This window comes from Atractosteus spatula, chromosome 9 (genome assembly GCF_055471065.1).
Source record: "Atractosteus spatula isolate fAtrSpa1 chromosome 9, fAtrSpa1.hap1, whole genome shotgun sequence".
In the NCBI taxonomy this organism is placed as follows: Eukaryota; Metazoa; Chordata; class Actinopteri; order Semionotiformes; family Lepisosteidae; genus Atractosteus; species Atractosteus spatula.
This window is the reverse complement of record NC_142714.1, coordinates 17,048,347-17,066,479: the sequence shown is the minus strand read 5'-3', so window position 1 is coordinate 17,066,479 and position 18,133 is coordinate 17,048,347. Positions and strand designations below refer to the sequence as shown.

The window sequence follows — 18,133 nt, the reverse complement described above, 5'->3', positions numbered from 1 at the left end:
CATTTTATAGGTAATAAATATAGTGGTCAGTCAGTCAGAGGTATTTTAATTTTAGAATTATGCAGTTTTTAATACTGTATCTTGTTTCTAAATCTGATGCAGTACATTTTTGAGGTTCTGCTGATAATGTTCTTCATAGCATGTATCCTTAAATATCCTGAAAATAACCATGTTGTTTGGGTTTTTTTTTGTTTTCTGTTTGGGTGTATGAGTTTTTTGAGTTTACAATTGTGTTGACATTTTTCTCATTGAGATATTTTATACAACAAATATTAAAATAATACAAAACAACAGGGTGCATTTTCACAGATGGCACAAGCATATTTTCAAAATGACCATCAATATTTTTCATAGGATATTTTGGAGGGTATGCAAAGTTGTGATTAAGTTGTGTTTAATAATAAGTCCTGCATGATTTGGCTTCACTTCAGCATAAATTCTTATATATTTGCCTTGCCAACAAAAACAGTGAATGAAAAGATTGTGACTGATTCTGAATTTGCCCAACTAATTTCTAAAATATATTGGAAAATTGAGGGATGCTTTACAGTAATAAACTAAGAAGTGCCAAGGTAGCAATAAAAAAGCACTCAGAATGTACAAAATAATATAAGCAAATAAGCCATGAAATTATAGGATAGAAACCACAATTTAAAACACAGTTTTACAGCAATTTTCTGTTCTCATAGAAAAAGTGCACTCACAACTGAGTTGCATTAGCATTATATTCATTTTTTATGATGTGTAAAAAGAGTAGACTTAGTGGATGTAAACATTTTAGATTAATCTATACTTTAGATCAAACAGAAAGACAACAGAAGTAATCTGTTGCTTTGTGTGCCCACTTCAGAAAGATACTGCACTTTGGTCCCTGTAATCAAAAAAAATGCTTAATCCCTATACTTTAATCAAGCATCTGGAAGCTTTCTGCTTCTCAATGAGCATCACTTTTATTTTTTCAAATCATAGAAGGCAATCGCAGTGCACTAAATGATCAAAAACACTCACAGAAATAACAGGTTTTGTGAAATGTATACAAAATGATATTGTTAATATCTTAACCATCCACATGAGGCTCACAGTCAGCTTCAGTAAGTACAACCTAGCAAGACAAAACACTTCAAATTCAAAGAAGAAAATCTGAGGTTTTGAAAACATCCAAAAAAGTATCCCGAAAGCCTGTAGCAAACAGGCTATATACAGTATATATGTAGCAAACTATGCAGTATAGTAACTTCAGTTAATGTTCCTCTAAGTATTTCCCCTTGAATGGTCTTTGGTTGATGGATATTGCACAAAGCTCCTTATCACATTGAGGTTAATGCCATAGTTCAGCAAAACAGCATCCATACTTAATCTTATAGGAATGTGGTTTTCAAAATCTTAATGCAAATAGTGCCTGACATGTCCAGATATTATTTAATACCTTTAAGACCTATTTCATATACTGTAGGCTCTATCACAAGCTATATATTAAACCTCCAAACAATAACACATGCTCTGTTATTACACAGTTTGAATTTAATCAATCTCTAAATAATATAGATTGATTAAATTGAATCACCCCAAAGTCAATTCAAATTGTAGATGTATCACAGTTAAATTGGGGGGCAGAGAGGGTGTAATGAAGTCTGAAATCTATAAGATTTAAATTCTCTTTAAAGTCTGGCAAAAACTTGTGTCATTGAGATGTCATTGTGACCAATTCAGTAATACAAATAGTTAAATAAATGAGATGTTGTAGCCAGTGCTTAATTTGAGGATGTTTGAAGGGCACTTAACCATGACATGTGCATAACACTTAAAAATCAAAGTAGCACACTTTCACGACATTTTATAAGCACCACTGTTGGTAACATAATAACAATGTAACTTAAAATGTTTTTAATTAGTAATTTCAAAAACCACAATCATATGCTATTAGGCCTAGTGTATATTTTCATACATTTCTACTCTGATGAACCTATCAAGGCCTGTACTGTTTTGAATCTGACTGAAAGACCTACCACTTACCTGTACTATATATGTTATATTTTGGTGCTGTGCCTGGTCTGAGCCCATGAGCAACCCTGATCGAATGCTGGCAGACGTAGTACACAGCTACAGTATATTTAAAATGGTAAAATGTATACCTACTTTAATATTTTTAAAGGACCTAGTCTGTTTATACAGGTATTCTATACGGTTCACAGCTTCTATTAGGAAGCGAGAATCAAAGAATGCTTTTTATGACAGTTTTCCCTACACATCAAGTTAAATATTATTCAGTTTTATAGGACCAACATTCTTTGACGCCATTCAGAAGCTACAGTATATAGCAAAGCTAGCAACCAGAGCTACAGTTCCCAAAAGTTTCAGTTAAACGGGACTTTGAGTTTTCTGGACTTGCAATACCATACATTGTTTATGTGCAAACCAGATCTTTAGGTCACTATTTGCATTTACACTGAGTATGCCATATTCCATAAGTTCTGTTGGTGCCTTAACATGATTAATTGATGTCTGTTGAAACATTCAGTATGGTGGGAGCACACAATATTATGTTTAATTGAGAAGGAAACAAGAATATTTAATTACCTCTGGTAAATAACTTTCTTTCATATTCATTTTTTCATCATTTCAGCACTTTCCATTCAGGTTGTGGTTCACAGTAATAGAATGCATGTATAACGATAGATTTTACCCTTCATCGAAGACCTTGAAAGTCTATGCAAATAATTAATTAAGACTGCAGTGACGAATGTTAAGAAAATAGTTTGACTTTTCCAAAACCAAATTAGGTTAAAACAGTATACAGTATTAGCTACTGTAAATTCAGCTAATCTGATGTTCATAAATACAGGTTTTCACACCAAACCTTTAGGATTAATTACAGTAGCATTTCTCCCCTAAACTAATTTTTTGATTGCTTTTGTACTTATTTACAAAGTTTATTTTATGGAATCTCTCATTTTCACCATCTTTATTCACAAATAAAGTGAGAGAGGTAAATTATATTTAGTGAGGATCAGACTGAAGGATTTGGTCATGATATTGAATCTGTTGAAATATTGGCACATTTTTGCATATAAACTCTTCCATACAGCACACTGGAATGTCCTAAGACTTTTGGATTGTAAATGATTTTGTTGACATTTCAAAGTGTTTCTGGTTGTACATACTGTATCATAGAAATGGTGCTAGATGAATCCAAGATACAAGTCACTTTACAAGGTTTTCAGTTCTTGTAGCTCATGTCAGTGAAAGAAACTCTTTCTGTATGATTAGTCACAGAACCACCCTCTTGCCAGTACATAAATTCATTATTTAGCAATTAGCTATGAGGTCATACTGTACTTGGGAAGCATGTCTGTTTCTATGATGATCACCTGCTGTTAAACATGCAATGTACTGTACTGTAGCTCAGTCTTTACTGTTTACCGTGCAACTAAGCACAATTAGTTTTTCGTGCCCTATATGAACATAAGGTTGTATTGTCATTGGTGCACTAAAGATTTCAGGGAGGCAAGCAACAAACTTGCTTGAATTCTATTATTATTGTTTTGATTTTATGTACTTTTGCAGTCAAATATTAATGACATTTGACAGGAGTATAAAAGATTGTAGATGTAGATTGTTCCCATGCAAGTAAGTGAAAGTTGCACAAGGTTTTGGCTTTGGCTTGCACATCACATCACTTTGTCCACAATGTAAAACAGGAGTTACCAATGTAACTGGTGCAGAGAAGAATTGTAGTACACCATGTAGTCGAGCACCCTCTTTTAGAAAATTACCATTTAAAAATGCTGCCCCACAAGGTGTTCCTGAAACCCCAAATATTAAATCCTGGTTCCGCCATAAAATTGTCATCTTGAATCTGGCAGAAAAAGAACACTGAACAGACTGAAACTGTTTGGCCAAACAAAAGAAAACTTGGAATGTATAAAATAGATTGTTAACGGTAAGATATAAACATAAAGACACTTTTTAGCAAAAAGGGTTGCTTCTTGAGGTTTATTTTACTTGTATCAACCTTAATCCTTAATGTAATCTTTAATGGATTCATAGTTTTCCCTGTGTGCCCTTGCCGCCATGTAGAACTCAACTGGAAAGATGTATATTTTTTATATTAAACTAAATATAAAAAAGTTACTATGGTCATTTTTACCATATATAGAAAAAAATCTAATTTGACTTGATAAGATTTGGAACAACAGAAACAAGCCATTACAAAAGGTTTTTTTCTTGGTTGGATTTTTGAATATGTAAAAATTGAGGAGAAGCCTTTTTGATAAAAAAGTAAGTTGTTTGGATTGAGTGTGGATCACTCATGAAACATCTGGAATAGTTTGTCCTTTGGGGGGTCTATACTTTTGAAGAGACTTAGACTGAGCACAATTGTTAATATATAGTAAGATTTTAATTTTAAAAAGTATGGTGACTATGCGCCAAGTCAAATTTAAGGCAAATGTGCATATATTGAATTCTATTTGTGTCATGAATCAATCAAATTGCCTTGTGGATTCTAAGGACAAAAAGCTCTTGAGTACAGACCTAAAAAACAAAGTCACAGTGTATGCCAGCTGTATTCCAATAGAGAATATAACTGAAAATAACTTACAAACTTTCAGCTCCTCAACCTTGGCAGACACCCTGGATGGCAGGAGATACTGTAGCTCTTTTTTCCCCCCTGGGGAGAGAGGCATGTTGGGAGGTGCAGAAACTCCCATTTTCCAGAGGCCCATCAGACCACCAGGAATCCCTCCACTCACACCTCCTCTCTCTGCCTGATCACTGCATGCTCACAGCTGCAGTTCCCTGTGATGATATCTCGCCGCATGGCCTCACCCAACTGCACCCATGTTGAGACACACTGACTGTGAACAGGAGCAGAAAAACAAAGATACTTAAGTCTGTTATGCTGTGCCATAGCCATTACAATAAAAGTAATAATAGTAGCCTGTGGGAATTATTGTAAACAGATAAATGAAGCAGACAGGTAAAATCAATACCTTTGGCCTGTCCTACAGGTCAGTTATAATTCCATAAAGAGTATTATCAACAGGAAAACAAAATGGCATTGCCCGTGACCTCTGACCTTTATTTTCATAAAGGTAAATCCTTCTAATAACCCCTTACAGGGTTATGATTATTTTGTAACACATATAGGAAACCATATGTATCGTATCAAAAATGTCCTTGATTTTGTTCTTTGACCTCTTCTTAAGGTCAAATGCACCATAATTCTTTGTGGAATGCAGATACAGTCATGGTTTCTTTAGAACATACAGTATATTGGAATAAATGTATACTAGTAGTTATTTAGAGACAACAGATACCATCAGGGACATATTCAGGAACAAAAATAGGAATTCTCATGTGCTCTCATTTAATTTCTATGACAAGGGATGATAGGTTTATTTTTATTGTTAGATATTTCTGGTTTAATTTTCTTATTTGTATAGTATTTAATTTTTAATACTTGAGTTTTGAATGCTTGTCATCCTTTTTAAGTATTATCATGAGTTCACTACAGGGCATCACATGTTTCATGGTCCTGCTTTTATCTGAACCCTTCAAAGAGAACTAATATATTTTCTAAAAGCAGAACCATATGTCTTGTGTATACCTGGAATGTCCATCTGGACCCATAGTACTGTAATTTGCTTCTGATTCCTTACCGCTAAGATGCAATTTGAATGACATTAAGCACAATTATAAAGAGTCAAAGAAAATAGCAAAATTATTTCTATCCAACCAGTCTAGTTGCTTCCCATATGTAATTGAGAAAGACTATTTCAGAATGGGACAAATTGATTAAAAAACGCAAGCAATAAATTAAGCCAGGTTTATTACATTGTGGCAACATGGTGCTACAGTGGATAGCATTGTTGTTTTGCAGCTCTGGGGTCATGGGTTCAATTCCAGACCTGGGGTGCTATCCCCAACTTTGTATGGGTTTCCTCCAGGTGCTCTGGTGTCTTCCCATGTTCCAAAGACATACTGTACCTTGACTAGGCCCTAGGTATAAGTGTATGATTGTCTGTGTTTGTGTGTGTGTCTGCACTGTGATGAGTTGATGCAAGGGTGTAACCTGTCTTGTGCCTGTTGCTTGTTAGGATATGCTCCGACTCCCCCATGACCCTGTACTGGATAAAGCAGTTAGAAGATGGATAGATATGTAGAATATTATACAGTCCTTTAACTCAGTTATCTTATCATTTTTTTGGTTGACACAGGAGAAACAAGCATGGCTGTGAGATGTGCCGCTGTGTGAAATGTCCTCCATTCACTTGCGACAAAGACTGCAGGGAAGGTTACAAGCAGAATAAGAAAGGATGCTCCATCTGTGTGTGTAAAGGTGACATTTTTCTCTGTCCTGTATTTCTCTGTTGGGGGAATTGTGTACAGTATATAGTCAATAGCTCTTTGCTGTTTCGTATCTTTCAAAGACTGTTGAAAACTGGTTCAGTGACTTTCAGAAATAAATTCCAAAGTTATTATACAAGGACATGGAGTAACATGCTTTCCTATTGAGTTCATGTTATTTTTTGCGGTTATATCACCCTGCAACCCACAACTAGCAACCAGTGAAGCTAGGCAGCTGTGAGCCTGGCCAGTACCTGGATGGAGACATCCTGGGAAAGATGAGGCTGCTGCTGGAAGAGGTGTTATTGGGACAAATAGCGAGTGCTTATACCGTGGTCTGTTTAGGTAATAATGTCTCAATACACTGATGGGAAAACAATAAAAAAGGCACCTTCCTTCGGATGAAACGTAAAACAAACTCTCCGTGGTCAATAAAAATCCCAGGGCATCTCTCAGAAAGAGTAAGGGGTGTAACCCTGGTGCCCTGGCCAAATTTCCCCCTGGCCTTTACAAACCATGGCCTCCAAATAATCCCCATCTATGAATTGGCTTCATTACTCTGTTCTCCTCCCCACTGATAGCTTGTGTGTGGTGAGCGTGCTGGTGCTACATACAGTATGGTTGGTGGTTTTTAAAGAGCTTTGAGTGGGGTATCAAGAAAAGCACTAAATACAGTAAGTGTAGATGATAATGATGATGATGATTATTATTGTTATTATTATTATTTTAAATTACTGAACACCCACTTATTTTAAATTAAAATCAAAATATATTTAGTAAGGAGAAGTTTTTTATGCAGAATCATTGTTTCATGAGGAAGATTTAGCGATAGATTACTGCTTTAAATTATTTTTATATGTGGTGAACAGCATCAAAAAGAATATGAAGATCAGTCACGATGACAGGATAATTAAGTTTAAGCCTCTTTAGAGTCCAAAGATACTTTGTGTTGTAAATACTATTTATTATCTTACAAGTGTTAAGCGCCTTGCTCTTATTTTTAATTTAAGAGAGGGCTTAAATAAATGTGTGTAGCGTAGTATTGCTGTGACAGTTTTTTTGTTTCCTTTTCCCAGCAGTTATAATAATTTTAGCTATAGAATATAGTATAAATTTTTAGTAAACTCATAGCGCCATGAATTGCTTAACTTTAATGTTGTATTCAGTCTGATTATTTTGCAGTTCTTATACAGTGGACTGCTAAACTTTAGGGAACAAAACATTCTGGGGAGCCACATAGATTTTTCATTCTCATACTACTGTAGGTAGATTTTCAATTTTCATCAGTATACTTTGGCAGTACTTTCATGTCACAATAAAGTAAGAGATTTTGGAACAGTTTTTGAAGGTTGCAAAAATTATTAAGCATATTAGACAATTCCCTAAGCATGAATAAATATTCTCTGGGAAGTAAGCTAACAAAGCAAAAGGAAATGTATATGTGACTTTATATTACATTTTATGTGTTAGAATTGTTTTATTTAATTAGCTGTAATACTATACAAAATGATGCCTCTTGGACACCAATTGTTTTTTTACAGATATTACCACAAATTGTGCTTTTCAGCAAACCCAAGCTATTCTACCAGCCACATGGGGTGAAGTTTAGAAACAACAGTCCCGATTCATTGGAAGAAAAGGGTTTTATTGTCCATATCATATAAGAAAAAATATAATTCTCTGTATTCATAAGATTGAAAAAAATCCTATTGTACTGTATAATGTCTTACAAGATAGTTGTCACAATATGACTTAGAATGACAGTTTTTTGTTCCATCACTCACTGGCTACAGTACCTCTACCAAATCATCTGTTGGACCTTTGCTAACAGAAAGAACAGCTTGAACGGGTTGTGTTTCACAAGGTTTAAAGGTAGTTAAACTACATTCCATCCCATTCCTCATCTGTGGTGAGGGCAATGGTGTGTGGGGCCAAGCTGCACATCCCATAGTTCTGATATCCTTTATAGGATAGAGATCTGGAGAAGTTAACAAAAACCTACTCTATCAACTTTCTTAAGCAAAGAACACACCATCCAGACAGTCAATTTGTTTCATCTCACTCCTGAGTTTACTTGTCTTTAATTTACACTCAGGAATATTTTGATGATGTGATTTCACTTTATTTATTACATAGTTCTTCTTTATTGTTGTTGACTAGTAATCTGTGGCAAAATATCCAACAAAATATTTAACTCTGCCTCTGCAGAGACTAGCCACACCCCCAGCACAACAGTTCCTGCTCCCACAGCGAGCTACTGCCTGACAGCTAACGAACACCGCTACAAGGAAGGGGAGAGCTGGCACGATGGCTGCCGGGATTGTTACTGCCATGATGCCCGGGAGATGTGCTTGCTGATAACATGCCCGGTGCCCAGCTGTTCTCACCCCGTGGTCAGGCCAAACCAGTGCTGCCCAAGCTGTGAAGGTAAGCAGACCAAGCAGTGTTAACCCCTTTGATCGTGTGGATTACACAGAACAAACCATTTTGAAGATAAAGACAGATACAAATTGTCCTTGACTTTCACCAGAAAAAAAAATGCTTTAGAGTTATTTCGATTTCCTTTAGGTGTCAATCATTTTTGGAGATCATACAGTACAATAACTTCAGTCCTGATTTGTCATTTTCTAATAAATTGTTTGCACATGCCATTTGCTCTAGTGACATCTTCATGGAGGGAAAGTTTTAACTTTAGGCCTTTTGATACTGCCAACCTCACTGCAGGCCACTCCTTGAAAACTGAAGAAAATGGGAAAACTCTCGTAGACACTTATAGTACAAATGCTTATCGTAGAAAGTATAAGACATTTCCCCAAAATATTTCTGTTTGGTGTAATTCTTAGTTCCAAAATTACTTTTGGATTACTGGGAGTGCAGCATGGAGGCTTCCTGACACACTTGCTGAAAGCTTTCATACGCATATTGCCGAAGACCCTCTAAGCTGTTTGTCTGCCCTTCAGATGAGTCGGGCAGTGGGCAGCTGGATGGAGGGGATCTTGTGGTGTGTAGGGCTCCAGGAGGAGAGTTCTATGTGGAAGGAGAGACATGGGAACTGGATGAGTGCACACGCTGCACCTGCAGGAAAGCCCGTGTCTTGTGCGACATCGAAGTCTGCCCTCCTGTGCTCTGCCAAGCCCCTTCCAGAAGCAAGGACTCATGCTGCTACATCTGTCCAGGTAACAAGTGCCGTGTATTTTATTCTGGAAGTGAAATGTTAGCAGTGGGCAATATCCTCTGTGATTTATTGACAGTCACAAAGTTCATGTTGCTCTGCTGAATACATTAGTCAGCAAGGATACACGCTGTATCCATACTAAGAATAAAATTTGCCTTCTTCCTTTTTCCTCCTCCAACACATGTATACAGAAACAGCTTAAAACCTGCAACATATTCATGTCAGGGCTGTAGTATATGTGAAAATACCATCTTAACATTACAAGTTTTCAAAATGAAAAGCTTTGATGCACTCATATTTTTCAACATATGTTTTTTCTAACTACGATTGATAGACAGCTTTGTGGGACATTTTTATGTATGACATAACCCTATAAACACTCCATACCAGCACATACCAGCTTCACATCAAGTTAAGATCTTACAGTGAAAAACATATGTGCCTCCTTAATCACAAGTTGGCAATGCATGACTCCAGTGGGTGAGAGCTCCTGCAAAATCCTATATATAAACACTATCAATTCCTCCTGCTCACATACTGAAATAATGTAAATCAGAAGCTCATGACTACTCATAAAAGGTTAGCTTTTTTCAAAGACTTTTAATCACTTCAGCATTCAATCATGAAAAAAGCCAAGCCTTTGAAATTTTACCTTCTGTCTACAACATCAAAGCAATATCTTCAGAAATGTTTGATTATTGAAATGACCATAGCAAAGAGAATTCTAGTGTTAAGGGCATTAAGGAATTTCTCAAAAAAAGACAAATACTGTATATGATCTTTCAAATCATTAATTATTGCATCAGAACTGAAATGTAATCTTGGTTTTTCAGTACTTGGAATTTTGAGTACTAGGTGTAGTTACACAATGCTCAGAGGCAAATAAAAGTTTCCTCTATTGCACCAGTTACAGTCCTTCATTTACTCTACAGGCAAAATAATGAGACACACAATGACTGAAGTGCAGCAGAAACAAATATAATTCATTCATTATTTGTGACAATTATGATGGAGTTCTAGCACATATATAAAATATATAAAAGAACATTTACAGGAAAGAATAGGAGGCACATGTTTACCCAAATTGTCATGGGAGTATGGAGGAACCTACTCAACCTTATGGCTGAAGCCAACCATCAAATGGGCCAGAAATGCTGACTGATCTCCTCTCATTTGTAACATTTCTTATTATATTATGACATTCACTGGTACCAACTCTCCAGATGTATATAGAGAAAGTTCATGAAAAGGTCAGCCAGTAATCTGTTAATGTATGTTTTTGAAACACCTTAAGTTTCAGCTCACGAATACCAAAATATATAAATGTACGGTGTAGTCAAACGCTGTTACTGAGAGGTGTCAAAAGAAAATGTGAAAACTCTCCTGGTAGATCTTCTGGTAGGTCTATCATACTTATAATGAGTTCTCAGAATCGATGCATTTACTCAAATGATTAAACTAATGTGTCAGTATGCACTTCTTCATTTGTGTGATTAAAACCTGTGATACTAAATGAATCATGATAAATCCAGCATTGATCTGGAACTTCATATTCACAGATGACCAGTTGAAGCCCCTGCTTCCTGTGAACAACAGCCATTCTGAATTTTGCACATCCAGTGAGGGGGAGCTTCTCCTGTCTGGATTTTCATGGAAAGACAATCCCTGTACAAGCTGTACCTGTAACAATGGAACCATACAGTGCTTTTCCCAGAAATGCCCTCCAGCTAACTGCCGAGTTCCTGTCCTGAGGAAAGGCCAATGCTGCCCTTATTGTTTAGGTAAGTGCAGCTTTTTAAATGCTGCATTGGAAAATATAGTCTTGGATAGCCTGCCCTTCTGGTTCCTGGCTTTTCATGGTTAATTTGGGTTATTCCATGCTGAGAAATAAATTTGAAGGGCCTGCTTCTAATAGAAGAGGACACATTTATATTATTGTATTCTTGTACGTATATTAGGAGGTAAGAAAAAAATTGTTTTTCTAATTGCAATTCTGCTGAATATAAATATATATTTACATATATATATATAGGACTGAACTCATATTTTGCTTTTCCTATTGAGAAAATCTCTCTTAACCTTGCAAATGATTCTGGTCATTTTCTGAAAGCTCATACAAAAGCTTCACTATCAGAGAACAGGACTGAGAAGCTGCGGTTAATCTGAGTTTCTCTGACACTCACAAAACAAGATTACTCACAAAAATGCTGCTGGACACAGACCGCACAGAATGAAAACATTCCCAAAGTGTTCATGCATTCAGCCATGTTTCCTGTCTCCTGCTGAATTGCCTGCTCCCTCAATGTGAGGACATGAAAACAAAGCTCCAGGTCAGCTTTTCCTATAGAGGAAACATTAGTTGAAGCAGCTCATTGTATTTAAACCATTTATGACCGTTTGATCTTAGCTTTGTTTTGGTATGTGGCACTGGAAAAAAAAAACTGAAAACAAATGGAAGCCCTCTCAGTATTTCCATTTTCACGAAGTCAACAAAAGATCATTAAGAGCTTGATTTAGTTTCCTGTTTTGGCCTTCCCACAGCAGTAATGCAAAAATACAGCCCTCAATGCCAGTGTGCAGATGACCTTTACACTTCAAAAGCCATTTTTGGCAGGGCAATTTAAAATCTTTTAGGTCTTAGGTGTTTTACAATTTTCAACTGGCAAATTTTGGAATTATACAGTATGTGGAACAATTACCTACAAAGATTGTGTTTTACTCCTCTCTGCATTGCATGTTGACCAGATGTTTATAATTTTGTGTTTAAGATATGACAACGACCATGGTTCCATTAATGCTGTCAACCCAGACACCTAGAGAGAAACCAACATACACAGAGGACAGCAGATGGTGGTTTTCCACAACTCGGCTCCCACCAGTTGTTGCAATTACAGGTAAAATACCATGTAGACACTTATTCACTGACACTCAAGGTGTTTAAAGGTTGGAGGTTGAAATAATAATAATAATAATTGCTTACACTTATATAGCGCTTTTCTAAACACTCCACTCAAAGTGCTTTACAGGTAATAGGGACTACCCTCCACCACCACCAAAATGATCCACCAATGCATTGTCTCTGTTCTGATATAAGTGGTGTCTCATAAGCAGGACAGCCAACACTCTACACCATTAATCACTAAAAGTATGTGATACCCCATTGGCTACTTTTTTATAGCTTTGGTTTCGTACATTATCTCTACTTAATTCACACAAAGTTAAAAAAACAGGTAAGATCTTACCATACATTGATTACTGTTTTTGGTACAATAATTAGAGATATAACTGTAAAGAATTGGAGATTATGAGTACTGAAATAACAGAAAAATATGGTTTCAATAAACAATTCAATATATAAACCACTATGCAGGATGTTCAACTGACATTAATACAACACTAGATAAAGAACTGAATTTTGGGAACTGAGATTGTAGAAAGACGTGATTGAAATGAATGGAGGACAGACAGTTGAAATTGCTCTGGGAAGTAATCCATAGATTGGTAAACTTACAAAAGACTACTCTAATACTAAGAGGGTGTCTGTCAAGTAAATAAAGAGAGAATATTTTTTTCATAGATTAGGACAGAATAATGTCATAAAAATATTTCTGCTTTTACTACAGTTCTTTCATTTCACTAGTCAGTGTGAGAAATTTGACACAATACAACATGGTTCTGTACTCTGTCCTTTGTGCTGCAGATGGAAAAGGTCTCGGTGAAGATTTCCCAAACCAGACAGAAGTGGCTTTGATATATCAGTCAGCAGCCTGGATGTTAGCTGGTATACTGCTGGCCATTGTCATATTCCTTCTAGTTGCTCTTCTGATCAACAAGAAGAAGAAATGGGTTCTTTTGTCTTGTTACAATGCACCAAAAAAGGTAGGACTACAAAGAGGAACAATACAGTGAAACAGCAGAGATCACTGTTGCTGGTAATACTGTATACACTGGATGCTGTATATTAAAAGAACATTGTGCAGTGATTATTTTCGGCACTGCAGAAAAGTCTTTATATCATCAGAAATAAATATAAACATATTCACAGCAATTCCAAATTCTATGCAGCATTGTTGTGCAGTTTTACACATTTCAGAGACAAACATTACATTATAAGTGTTATATGCATCAACAATTTTCTCAAAGGCTCCACTAGTATTTTTACTGTTACAACAGCTTTGACTGTAAGTAAAGTGATAAGTTTCTTCTGTCTTTCCAGACAGTCATTCTGAAAAAGCACGTGAATACGAATGCTGTGGTTTACATGGAGCCCTCAAAGGAAAACAAATTTCAAAACGTCAAGAGTGACTGCACTGTCAGCTTCACAGCAGAAGGCAGCTCTTCCAATGGTGATAGATACATCATCCCTAGAGCGAAAGTGAACAACAAGCAGAGTCGACTGCTGGGTTAGAACTATGATACTAAAAAAACTCCTTGGGAACGAATAGGTTTCTTGCGTTTCTACAATGATTGTTAAAAAGCATACCTTGGAAGTGAGTCTTTGATAAAACAGATGAAGATTGTCAGCCTGAAATGCAAGCCAGAACACTTCACAGCTGTGACATTTCCGTGAATTTTAAAGCTTTAAAATGTCCCATTATTTTATAAAAGGAAAAAGTAGCCATACTTGCTAAGCATTGTCTTATGCATCTCATGAGTTTTCTTCAAGAAATTAGCTCAGATGGCTTAAGGATGTAAGCGCTTCGGAGGCTATCTTGAATATTTCTTGTTAGTATATAGATGTAACCAGTTTGAAAAAACTGGAACACAGCAGAAATTAAAGTAATGCTTATGACAAATTAGTTACAGCATATTTTCACTGTTTTTAGTTTCTTACAGTTGGATCAGTCCTTAATTTCCTCTACCTAAAACCTCCAGTTGTGATGTATCTATTCAATTTTCAATCTTTTTAAAATTTCACAGCTGACAGGACACAATGTTCTGAAATTAGCAAATAAATAAACAATGTAATGATAACAGATGAGAATTGAAACAGAATCATGAGAAGGCCATTAAATACTCCAGAAGAGTAAGGGAATAGTTTACTTATGTAAAATGAACAAAATATCACATAAATCCATCCAGCTGTCAGAAATCTGCTTATACCTGGTGTCACACTATCCAGGGTCTATTCTGGAGGCATAGAGCACCAGGGGACAGTGGTCGTTGAGCACACACACCCACACAAGCACAACTGAGTAGTTAAACTGGGTTACATAGAAAACATGGGTGGAAGATGCTAACATATATGGCTGGCACATTTCTATAATTGCAATAGTGTGCACAGTTATACATTATAATGTTTTGTGTTTCCAGCTTTGTGAAAATATCCACGCTATTTTTAACAGGGCAGATAAAAATGTGATTTTCAATTGCACAAGAGAATTGCAGAATTGGGAGAGAATGCAAAATTGTCACTCTAGTATAAAAGATTGTTCTGATTTCAGTTGGACTATGCGTGCTTAGTGCAATAACTACTCTTATACAACTTGGAATAACAGAAATCAACTTTGCAACACAGTAAAGCTGGACTGAATAAGATGTAGATTGGCTATCAACAAAAAATATTTACCATAGAGTCTGCTTATTATAAGTAATTTGATGCAATGTAATTTCTTAAATTGTGGTGAGAAAAATTCACTAGAATGGATTGGGCTTTATTAGTATGTTGAAAATCCATATACAGTATATTATAAAGTTAAATTACATTGGAGAACTGCTGCAGTATGTTTGTTCTCAATCATAGAACTAAGCCTAAATTACACCAAACCTTCAGCTCCTTTGCCAACCCAGTACATTTAGAAGCATCTTGTATCAACATAATGGAAACCCACCATCACTTAAAAGCTTTTAGTCAATGTAATTCTGCATTCAGCTAGTTGAGCAATGTCTAAGAAGTACTGTTTTGCATTTGAGTTAGCAGTCCCAAAATGTGATGTGTAAAGTACATTAGATTGTCTCGCCCATAAAACAGTAATAATAAGTGAAAGACTCATTTGGCATTATTAATTTGACGATGAGTCATAGAGTTGAATAGATGAACTTCATGAAAATAGCTTATGATGTATGATCTGTTTTAAGATGATTATTTTTCATTAACTAAATTTTATGATCTCAATCTTATTAATTTTTCAACTTCATCGGTGCCAACTTGTATTTTTGTTTTTAAAGAAAACAGTAAATTACTCTGAGGGCTTAAATGAAAGAACCTATGAAACATGCATTAAAATCTCCAATCTGGTTTAAAAATCAAAAGGCAGCACTCTGAAGTAAAACTGAGTGCAGAAATGGGGCCCAGTGATAAACACACTGGACCACACATGGTGTACTTCAAACTGATGCAATCAAGTTTAGGTTAAGGAAACTCTGCTTCATATAAAAGGCATCTTATCTGTATGTCTTAGGTTCCTCAATTAACATGTAATAATGTATTGAAAGACAAACCTGCAGTAAAAATCAAGGGTAAACTTTTACCTAGAAGGCTGAAAATGGATATATTTTCCGTGATTACTTTAAAGAAACCCAGAACAGAAAGATTTTTAGCTATGTTTGGAGGCTCATCTCATCAGGAAACACATTGATTTGCCAACCAACCAATGTGTTGAAAACTTTCACAGAATTACTATTTCTGTGAAAGTAGTCAGTGCAGGGAAACAATGTTGACTGCTAAATTTGTTTCTTCTACATTTATTCTTCATTAGTCTTTAAATGGGCTATATTCAGTTCTTGTTGGCTTAGATTAGTAAAAATACCCTTTTTTTGTCTTAATCATAGCTGGCTTCAGGATTATTTATAAATCTTGATAAAGTACTTTATATCTAACTTCCATTTCTCTGTATTTCTACCATGTTTAAAATGTTTGGAATGACTTGAAGCAGACACAGTGCAGACAGTTACTGTACAGGAGATAATGAAAAGAAAATGTCCTTTTATAAAATGCTATTAATGCACAGTGGTAATGTATTTAGTTACTATGGTATAATGATTGACATTATTTAACATATTGTAAAGCATTTTGAAACTCCTGTGGGGTAGGGCTCTTACTTTTTCTGTTTCAATGCTTTTCCCAAATGAGAGTCTGTACTTCAATCATAACCTTTAAATAAGCCTTCCATTGTTTTTTGTATAAAGGTTAAAAGGTAACAAAGAACAAATTGTATCATTAACAACCTATCCACCACCAGAAGCTAACCAAATATTACACACAAAAAGGAGTTGACTTTTGCTTGCATGTACTGAGCCTCAATCTTAAACCTATAATTTCTAATTACTTAGAAATCTCTAAACTCTGAGGTCTAAGCATACAGAATTCCTTGTTCAGCTATAATGTTTATCCATCTAAGTTTCTCCATTTTATTTAAGCTGGCTTTAAATGTCTGCATCTGATTAAATCCAAGTAGATGTTTCTTCCCAAAATGCAATACCAGGGGAGGCACAACATTCATAACAATTAAGTGTCCTAGTAAAACTGATATTAAAAACAAAATCCTTCACAATTAATATGACCAGACCCAGACCCACGATGGTAGCTATTAAAAGGAAAAAAAGCCTCTGGCACCTCAGAGGAATTTGCGATGGACAATGTACAGTACAATGCACAATGCATTATAGTGAACAGAGCTGTGAAATATTGCTATTTTTTTTAATGAAGTTTTAAAATTTTTGAAGAATGTGTATTTATCAATGGCGCTTGTACTGCTTATGATCCTCCTTAGTTTGTGTATTACAAAGAAATTGCAGGTCTTCAAAACTAAAGAAAATCATTGTGTTTTTTAATTTGATATAATGTGCCTTCATTTAAAGGGGTTTTATTTTCCATACCCTGCTGTTTCAGTCCTGCAAACAGTAAACAGTAATGTTGCTCTTATGCACCTATCATACTTCTCAAAACTGCTTGAGGATATGCCTATGCTTAAAATTGCTTATTAGCTATATTTTTTGTGAAAACTGTTTCAGTGATACATATACAGAAGTGTTAAACTGGCGGTGGGATCTGTCTTTAACAGAAGAAGATATTGTAGTGTCTGTCTCTGAAGTTCAAAATATAACACAGAACTACACATACTGTACTACACAGGAATTTGTGTATTATTTTTGAATGTTAACAGAAAACAGATATGGGTCAATTCAGTTTTTCTACAAACACATGCTTTAAGAGAACAGGCTACCTGTAAAAGCTTTTGCTGTTGCAATTCCGAAGTGTAAAAAATGGTAGTCTAAAGTAGATGAAAAAGAGTACCTTATTTATTTTTTCACATAGCTTTATTTATTAATACTATAGTATCAGAAGCTAATGATTGTTTGACTAGTTAAAAGGTGGTAGCCAATGCTGCTGTATATTTCTAGAATTTTAAACTTCTTATTTTGTCTGCTTTATTACCCAGAAAATGTAAAAGTGGCTTATTTATTTCCCCAATTGCAAACTATGTAAATATGCAATTCTTAGATATTTGTAACATTTACTGCCTTTTTTTTCCTTCTTGAAAAATAAACTGTGTGAACAAAACACTAGACTACAGAATTTTTAGTTTCTGCAGAAATGATAACTGTGAAACTGATTTATCAATCCCTCCCCACTTCTGATTAATAAGTGTACCTGAAATTTTGTTATTG

At 35.4% G+C, this 18,133-nt stretch overlaps 1 protein-coding gene across 1 annotated transcript in view; it reads left to right on the top strand.

Annotated features, from left to right (window-relative positions):
• LOC148828307 (cysteine-rich motor neuron 1 protein) overlaps positions 1-17,980 on the top strand; it is a 52,182-nt gene extending 34,202 nt beyond the window's left edge. Inside the window, exons 8-14 of the mRNA XM_088924658.1 lie at positions 6,219-6,340; positions 8,557-8,775; positions 9,309-9,524; positions 11,083-11,304; positions 12,292-12,417; positions 13,224-13,402; positions 13,740-17,980. Coding sequence (XP_088780784.1) covers positions 6,219-6,340; positions 8,557-8,775; positions 9,309-9,524; positions 11,083-11,304; positions 12,292-12,417; positions 13,224-13,402; positions 13,740-13,931 — 1,276 coding nt within the window. The 3' untranslated portion in view covers positions 13,932-17,980. The remainder of the gene's footprint in view (positions 1-6,218; positions 6,341-8,556; positions 8,776-9,308; positions 9,525-11,082; positions 11,305-12,291; positions 12,418-13,223; positions 13,403-13,739) is intronic.
• The last annotated feature ends 153 nt before the right edge of the window (positions 17,981-18,133 follow it).